The sequence below is a fragment of the Anguilla rostrata genome, chromosome 7, assembly GCF_018555375.3.
Source record: "Anguilla rostrata isolate EN2019 chromosome 7, ASM1855537v3, whole genome shotgun sequence".
NCBI lineage: Eukaryota > Metazoa > Chordata > Actinopteri > Anguilliformes > Anguillidae > Anguilla > Anguilla rostrata.
In genome coordinates this window covers 13,904,965-13,914,048 of record NC_057939.1, presented here as the reverse complement: position 1 = coordinate 13,914,048, position 9,084 = coordinate 13,904,965, and the positions used below count along the sequence as shown (strand labels likewise).

Here is a 9,084-nt window from a genome sequence, read left to right as displayed (position 1 = left end):
TTAAGAGGGTAAATAATCCCTCTAAACAGGAAAAGCACCGAATTAAAAAAAATTAACAGTTTGTTAAAATTATGGGATTGCGATTGTGGTTGGAATGAAAACCATCATACACAGGGGGCCCCAGGAACAAGTTTGGGGACCACTGCCCTAGACTCATGAATTTGGTTCATGTATAGACATCCCCCCTTGTAATTATTTTTTTATCTATTATTCTTTGATTTAGATATGCTCGGTTCTATAATGGATGTACATATTGTTTCATGTATACATAGTCATTTGTATATTTGTTCAATTGTCAGAAAAAAGGGCTGTTCCAGTGTTACTGCACCCATCCAGGTGACTCGTAATCCTGTTTAGTGAAATACCCCCCAGGATTGATCCGATGTCATCTCCAGTTCAGGTATAATAAAACGGACATTAATGATTCTAATTCTGGAAGAGAGTGAGAGTGAATAATTATTGAAATCATAAAGATCCTCCTCGATGGAGTGAGACATAAACGTAACTTATATTAATTTTTCAAGATATGTATTCTGCTCATAGAACTCCGGTTATGTCGATGAAGAGAAACAGCCTTCCGTGAAGTTCACCACTGCCAACTCACAGCCAACCACAATCTCAGAAACATCCCGCAACCAATCAAATGTTTCTTGGGCTTTCTAAACGTGCAAGCCGTTGTGTTCGTCATTATCGGGCGCCGCCAGACTGGATACATGCGTAAACACATCTTGGAGTAGTAGCGTAGTTGAGAGCATATATATATGATTCAGAGTCTCTGACCTTACAACTATATACTGATTATTTACTTGTAATAAATCAAAAAATATGCCGACAATGTGTGTAGCAGTAGGTTGTTATCAGAAGGCGAAACGCGGATCGTACGTGAAATTTTATACCTTTCCTCGCGATCCTGTAAGAAGAAAACGTTGGGTCTCTGCTGTGAAGCGCGAGGGATGGACTCCAGCTTCTCACAGCAAGTTGTGCAGTATGCACTTTATTACAGGTGCGCGGTATCTGAGAATCACTACTTTTATGTTATATTTTCAGTAAAACAATCCTAGTGTGGTTCCCTTTACTTGCTAACTTGAAGCTAGCTATTTACATTAGCTTTCTGTCGTTTCGTGAGGCAACTTGCAAATGACTCTTAGATGATCGATTATCACAATTTGCCTGTGTAGTATATTACCTTTCATATTTTGTCGTATGATTCACCGAAGCGCCGTTATCGAGTCTGGATTTTTTATGTATCCAGTGTTGTGATGTTTTGTTGCCTGTTGGGAGGAAATAATGAAGGGGTTCTGTCTTACTAAAACCCAGTTAGACGAATGCAGTTGAATTAACGTTAAACGTATGTGGGTTTTTCATAGCTAGTCATCTTTGGCTCATGCCAGTTGAAACATGAACTATCGATTGTCCATCTAGCCGCTCCAGAGCCCACAAAACAGGCGTTGGTCAGTGCTATGTTATAAATATTTATTACACATGCAAATTCCTAAATCAGACGACATTGCAGTGATAAATGCCGGATATGCGCGGTGTCTCTCTTGGGCTCGCTGGTGACGTACGAACTCAGTGCCGACATGTAGAGAATGGCCTGCTCAAGAAGGTTGAAATCGAATTTTGAGACTGGAATTAGTTAGAGCCTTTTATTGTCATTTTAGGCAGACGAAGCGACGATCCATTGTCTCCCGACTATGTGCCATCGTGGTTTGCACACACCACAACAGAGGAAAAGGAAAAGTCAATGGCGGCAATGAGGAGATATAAACGGAGCCAAGAGTACGTTCATGTTACACCTGTAGTACTTGCATGTGCAGAAGCATCTGGAAGTGACCCGAAATATTTCCCCCCCTCCCGATTTCCTCTATGATTGCATATTTGTCACTCTGAATGGTTTCAGATCTTTAGACAAAATGTAATATTAAACCTAAGGGAAACCGAGTAAACTCAAAACATATTTTTAAAAATTATTTCATTTAATGAAAAAAGTTATCACCCACCTACGTCATCCATGTGAAAAAACAATTACCCCCTTAAATTAACTTGTTGCGCCACCTTTAGCAATTAATTTAGTTAATTTTTAGCCTTTGAGATGTGGACTTGCATTTGTGTATGTTATCTACATCTAGTTATTATTTACAGACCATTGTGTTTTAAGTATACCATGGGCACATTTCTTAAAGTCATTCTTTCCATAGTGTTTAAGTTGTTTGTTTTATGGTCTGACCCATACAGAGCTCTTCCAAACAAAGACGCCTCCTCGTCTGAACCAGCAGTAGCCAGATTGGGTTCTTATCGAACTGGACTCCTGGCTGCAAGCTCAGGGAAAGACAGGCCTGTGTATGCATCTTACCCCTCTCTGTGTGAGGAGTATGTGAAGAGGTCACTCATGGAAGTCCAAACATTATCAAGGTACATATTTATCATGTTAAAGTGACAAAAACAATTTTGGTTTCAGAAACATTGTTTTGTTTTTCAGTTTGTATGCATAGAATATACAGCTTACATTTAAACATTTTTTCTTTTAATTAAGATTTTAATAAAGAATTTGTTGCAAGTGTATTGATGTCACCATATTAAACTGTTAAGAATAGCACATTAATGTCAGCACAGGGTTTCTTAACCTTTGGAAGCAAGGTCAACTTGAATTTGTATAACAAAGATCACAATCAATAGTATCTATGCAGAAGAAAGGATTGACATTTTTGTCAGTAGTCTTGTATAGCTTTGTGAAACAATTTCTGCTTAATTGGTTATTCAAATGTTATATTGGGTCAACTATATTATTGCTGCAGTTCAAGGGAGCTGGCTCATCCTGATAAATCAGTGGATTTCAGTGTAGTCATATGCTTCACAGGGTGGATAAAATATACTTTAAAAAGAAAAGAAATGCAGCCTTAATTTAGGTTGTATTTGGAAAGTATGTCGATGATTGGTGCTTGTCGTACTGTATTCTACATGGTAATATTCATAAAGTAAAAGATATGCAACCAATTTCTTTCCTTTTATTGTTTGTCTCTCTCTCGCAAGAAATGCTGTGTCATCAACACATGAAGTTTCTGGCACCCCTCCTGACGGGGATAAAGAGAAATTACATCCCACCAGCTTTCATGAACAGTACTGTCTACCAGAGGTACAAGCCTCACTGCAGTTTGCAGGCATAAATGACATCTGTATGTGCATGCATGCTCCATGCAGACAGCATCTGTGCAATCAGTGTGAAGTTGGTATCATGCTGACTATCTTACACATTAGATTATTTTATCCAGTTCAACCACCTAGCAGTATTTTCTCAGCACTTCAGTGTAGGCATGTTGTCATTCTGAAGAGAAAAACATAGTCTTATCCGTTTCATACAAAAAATCTGCCACCTGTCATATACAGGCCTAATCAATAATGCTTTGTTTCGGGTTGCAAAGGCTTGTAGCTTCTCGACTGCTGGCAGTACAAAGACTTCAGAGATTCTGTTCAGCACATGCACAAACAGCTTCACAGCTGTCATCCATCCGTTGAATAAACAGTGACAGTTTTCATTGGAAGCAGGTGGGAATGGTGATGTGTAACTTTTTTTTGTTTGGGCAGAGCATTCAGTGGACCAAAGGAGCATGGGAAAAAGTAAGATGGCATGTTAAAGTGACTTTATGACAACCTTTCATCATTGCCTAAACAACTTTAAGTATACAGTACTGTTGAATGTCTTTCTGTGATGGCCCACTGATATTAACTCTAGTGACAGTGATTTGGTTTTACTGGATGTACTGTAAGTTTGTAAAACACCTTAATTTGTACCTACAGGTGAGCCGAGAGAAATTTCAGACCAAAAGGAAAAAACGCTACAAGCACACCATCAAGGTACAGGCTACGTTGTCACCTACAGCCGTGTGCCATCCCATAATTTTAACAAGCTGTTAATTTTTCTTAATGGAAAAAAGACTGGAGTTGGAGTTGGAGCTGGAGTTCTGGGGGATTTTTTTTTGCGTATAAACGGCTTGTTTCTCACAGCAGCTGACTGGTCTGTTTATCACGTGCTCAGGTGAATGAGAAGTGGGAGTGGCTGGGTGTGGATCTGAAAGGACCTCTGCCTGAGACCCAGAATGGATACAAGTTTATGCTCATTTTGATGGACTATTACTCCAAATGGGTGGAGGCCTACCCCATGAAATCAGAATCCGCCGGAGAGGTGGCACTGAATATCCAAAACCTTACCTATCAGTTTGGGTGGCCTCTACGAATCCTGTCACAGATGGACAAGGCCTTTATCCAAGAGGTAAAGAATTGTATGTTGATGTCAGTTAATTATTATTTGTGCTTTTTACCCCTGGTAATATTTCACAGTTTTCTTTTATGGTCATTGCAAGTACTTTCTGTGGTGCTTTGGTGGTATGTTTATAACTTTCATTCTGAAGCTATATCACTGTTTCTATTCTGCTTCTATTCTGCTTTCTATTCTGTATCGTATGGCCCTGATCAAGCATCCACTCTACTTTCATGAAAACCTTTTAAGTCTGTTGTGTTAAGAGTGTGTGCCAAATAAAAAATTCAAAATGAAACACTGTACATTTTGCTTGATCTAACATCAAACAAGCTGGATCCTCAAATGGGGCTCTCGTTCTCATTTATAGATCAAACAACCTGATGATTTTGTGCATTTTATATTGTTTAAATAGTTGCTATGATGGCACACATTAATGTGTTTGATGGCACAGAGCCATCGTAGTCCAGTTGTGTGGGAAGAGCCCTGCTCTCGATCTACAAGACACCGATGACAGGCCAAGTTGGTGATATTTGTGTATCCGTTTCCCTTTAAAAGCAGTGCTGGAATGGCTTGTTTGTGCAGCGGTGGGATTCCTTGTTTGAAGAGTGAATAACCTTATTTTACCACCTTTCAGCTGAACAAACATTCTTCAAAATAGTGTCCGATGTTGGGTCAGTGCGGTTGCGTACATGTTTGACCTGGTTTGTGTCTGAGTGGAGAGACTTGCGTTTGACCGGGTCATTGTTGGTCAGAGTTGATGGTTTCAAGATGTATCTACATCATGTATGCGAAAAGACCAGAGTTTCCCAGAATATCCCAGTTTCCCAGTTTGTTATGATGATCATGTTTGACCTGTAGCCGTCCCCACTTTCTTATTTTATTGCTTGTCCTTACCAGTTTGCATCTTGTTTTTTGTAGTCTTATTGTCACTGTGCATGGTACATATTGAAGCAGTGCTGGTCTTTGTTTTACAGGTGAATACAGAGCTGGGTGCATTATTGGGGGAGCAGGATGTCTCCCTCGTGACCTTTCACCCTGAGGCCAGCACTCGGGACCCTGTCACACAGTGCTTTGTAGATGGGTCAGTTCCCACCAGCGTACCACATGCAACTACATTGGTGTATCACAGAAACGTTTTGTGAAAAAGCACTTTTTGTTCCATTGTGAGTGCAATATTGTGTGTCGTGTGTCGAACGAAACTACATTGTGTCACTGACGTCCAGTAGTGTTCACCAGTGACAATTCATCCATTTCTCACTAACAGAGTTCCCATAGGTACATACAAGATGCAACACTGTGGTACAACTCATGTTTATAGAACGTGTCCATGAGAATAGATAAAACGAGGAAATGCCAAATGCAAAAAATTGAATAACATGGAAGAAGCAACACAGTTGGCCATAGGGTTACCTGGGAAGGATTTGGGCTACCTGAGTTTTGTACTTGCAGTGGGAATTGATGTTTTCAGTTGACTGGGTGTTCCTCCTTTACATCACTCAAAAGTGACTCCTAGTAATGTGGGCACCTGTAATCTGTCTGCACCATCGTTACATGCTCATCTCAACCCATGGATTGTAAAAGAAGCAGCAGCGGACAGCATGCGATTTGGAGGACTGGAGTGCAAGTGTGAGAGGAGGAGGAGTAGGGCATTCAAAACAATGTACTGAAATCATGAATTCGCTGACTCCGTCGTATTGCCTGCTGTCCTCCTGCCTGCCGCCCACTTGTTGACTCATTTTCGAATGTGCCGCCCTGCAGGATGGTGTCGGAACTGGTGAGGGACCACCAGGAGCGCTGGGATGTGCAGCTTCCCGCCAGCTTGTTCGCCCTGCGCCTCAGGCAGCACCCCAGCACCGGGCACAGCCCCTTCTACATGCTGTACCGCAAGGAACCCCGCCCCGACTTCTCCAGCACCTCCCAAGAGCTGCCCGTCAGTGGAGTCTCTCTGCTTTAGCCTTGGCTACCACTTTGTGCTCGCTCAGTGTGCAGTTACACTCACACCCATCAAAGCAGAATATGTTCTGTAAGGCACATGGATACAGAAGGGAAAGGAAACAAAGTAAAATCGAAAACCTACATTACATTACATTATAGGCATTTAGCAGACGCTCTTATCCAGAGCGACGTACAACAAGTGCATAGGTTCATGATGTAGAGGTGCAAAAGAAACACTAGAGTGAAAGTTACTAGAGTAACCTACAGCCAATAACGGAGGGAGTTACCCCAGGAAAAGGCAGCCAGAAGCAATTTCTTTGAAAAGAAGTGCCTGGTTTGCACACACTCTCCCCATATTCCGTATTCCATATTCAGTGTAAATTCTTAAATCTAATCCCAGCAACGGTCATCAGTGCATGTTAAAATGCTATAATCCCATCCAAAACCCCCCATTGTGAGCCACACTTGACATTTGAACAGTCCACATTCAATTCCGTGATGTGGGGCTCATGCACATATGTTTGTATTTGAAAATGTCAACATTGTTATTTTTCAGGTACTGTTGCAGAAAGCCATTTATGTATCATAATTTGTTTAACTGTGGTCAGTTAAACCACAGTTATTTTCTTCCTAAACAGCTGTAGCTTATACCTTTTTATCAGCTGTGTGAGGACCTCATACTATTACACTGTTTTATGTGCTGTCTTTCATAGCTTTGTGAGGACCTCGTACTCTTACAAAGTGGTTTGTGCTGTCATTCATAGCTGCGTGAGGATCTCATCAGCAGCAGTGGTCTTATGATCCCAGAGGTCAAGTTCTTCTCCAGCATGCAGCATCGCGACACGGAACCTCCACGTAAGTCCAGTCCACAGTTGTCTGTGTGCTGTTGTGTGCAGTTTACCCCCTGCGTTGATGGAACCCACTTGCTCACTCACCCGGAGTTGTGATCCTCAGGTCCAGTGCACATCCTTCAGGCAGTGTCCCAGCAAGGCCAAAAGGATGTCAGTAGTGTGCCCACGGTAAGGATCTAGGAACGCCGAATAGGAGCTGGACTTGGAGGTTGTTTGTTGTGCCTGGGCTTACTATACTGGAATTGTACGTTGTCTTTTGTAGTGTGATAAGCAGCGGCCAGTCTTCTTAGTGACGCCCCTGCCGCTGGCCCCTTCCAACACCCAGCAAAGTGACCGGAGGGCTGCACGTGAGTCCGTCTGTCGGCCTCACTCCTTCGGTGGTGTCCGGCTTGTTCCCACGAGTCTGGAGTGTAGACGATTTTTAAAAAATGGGGACTCTTCGCTTCAAAATGAGCTCTTTTCTGTCCAGCTGTCAGGCTCATTGTGTTGTTTTTGCAGAGGAACACATTGCTGAGTCGAAGTCCTCACAAGATCAGAGGGACGAGAACAACGTCCTCACGGTAAGTGTGAACTGCAGACGACAAAACGCACTGTGCTTTTTCACAAGGGTAGCCTGCTAACAGAGGCAGATGGTGTGTTTCTCTCTGGTGTCTAGGCATGTGGTATTGGTTTACTTCACTCTGGGGTGATCTGATTCGTCATTTTGTGTCATCTTGTAGGAAAAACAGAGGAAACCTCGCGGTGCTAACATCCAGCATCCAGAAAGACGGATCGTCCTCCAGTGAGTGCTAGCTGATTACTGCTCTCCCTGGATTTTGTAATTGTTAGGCAGTGGCTGTTGTCATTTCCTTTTAGTCTACTGCGGCCATTTTGGACAGTCTGCTGTATTCTGCATGGTCTCATGTGGTTTCATTTGGACTTTTCGCAGGAGGATCCACCCTGAAGACTTTGCGCTCAGTGTTTAATTGTGACAAGGATGGAGTTGCTTATGTGAGCATTTCTTTTACTAGTATTTCTTTTTTAGGGATGAGAGTTTGTTGTACACGAATGACTATACCACAGTGCAGTGCTGCACCTTAAGCTTAAGCTAAATGTTAGCCATATAGTGGCACAGTCTTAATTTGGCCTCATTTGGTTTTAAGAGTGAAAGTTATGTGTTACATTTTCAGCAGGGGACTTGGCAGAAAAACTGTAGCGAAGCTCAGCCTTACCCCTCCCCCTGTGTCACAGGTGCTGTGTGAGTGTTCCCTGTGCTTCCAGCATTGCCTGTGGGACGGTACCTCTCAGGAGACAGACAGAGAGGGAAAGAACCTGCGGATACAGCAGAAGTACCGTGCCTTCACGTGTGCGGCCAGCGAAGGATGGATAGAGCACACGGAGGAGAGGAGTGATGATGACCCAGACAGCTTCTGTGTTCTTCTGCAAGATGACTTGACATACTTTTGAAGGGAGTGAGGCTTCATGAACCTCAAAATGGGTCGCACTGCCACAGGGGTCCCGTGACTGAGATTTAACCCGATCAACGCTTTTCTTTGGACTACAGTGTGGACTCTCATTGCTTCATACAAGTTATTGACAAGTTAGCTTCCAACGTTATGGGGATTCTGAAAACCCTGACTCCCATTAAGATATTCAGTAATGATTTAAACATGGAGCTAGAAATTGAAAGAGAAAAATTGAACATTGTGAAGAGCTCTCACTTATTAACAGAAATATATTTATTTTATATGGGACCCTCCATTTTGCAGAGTACTGAATTCTCTTGGATTTGTTATTGTCCTGATAACTCTTCCTGAAAAGTCTTACTCAGATACATGTGTAGATTGTCCTTATTGTTGTGTTCATAGTGCAGTAGGATGGAGATTTGAATGTTTTTAGTTTTTTATTCTTTGGTTATCTCCTTGATACATTTGTTTAATGTTGTTAATTGTCATGGAGAAGATGGCTGAGCTTGTTCTCAAATGAAATTTTTTCTGAAACCTGTTTTGCTTTAGATTGTACTTTTCCTTGTATCCATTGTTTTTTGCAGACTCAAAGGGATTC

At 42.1% G+C, this 9,084-nt stretch overlaps 1 protein-coding gene across 1 annotated transcript; it reads left to right on the top strand.

Moving 5' to 3' along the window:
• Positions 1-685: 685 nt before the first annotated feature.
• On the top strand, positions 686-9,024 carry LOC135259079 (uncharacterized). The gene is made up of 16 exons (XM_064342972.1): positions 686-1,003; positions 1,662-1,779; positions 2,236-2,412; positions 3,031-3,133; positions 3,583-3,615; positions 3,796-3,852; positions 4,034-4,267; positions 5,230-5,336; positions 6,014-6,185; positions 6,955-7,045; positions 7,145-7,209; positions 7,304-7,388; positions 7,540-7,601; positions 7,761-7,822; positions 7,970-8,031; positions 8,272-9,024. The coding sequence occupies exons 1-15, from the start codon at positions 826-828 to the stop codon at positions 8,004-8,006; spliced, it is 1,581 nt and encodes a 526-aa protein (XP_064199042.1). The 5' UTR covers positions 686-825; the 3' UTR covers positions 8,007-8,031; positions 8,272-9,024.
• The last annotated feature ends 60 nt before the right edge of the window (positions 9,025-9,084 follow it).

Bases quoted from the DNA above. Each gene is read 5' to 3' on its own strand.
- LOC135259079 (XM_064342972.1), top strand. From the start codon at position 826: ATGCCGACAATGTGTGTAGCAGTAGGTTGTTATCAGAAGGCGAAACGC. The intron at 5,337-6,013 runs GTCAGTTCCCAC...GCCGCCCTGCAG, and splicing joins ACACAGTGCTTTGTAGATGG to GATGGTGTCGGAACTGGTGA. The intron at 7,389-7,539 runs GTGAGTCCGTCT...TTGTTTTTGCAG, and splicing joins AAGTGACCGGAGGGCTGCAC to AGGAACACATTGCTGAGTCG.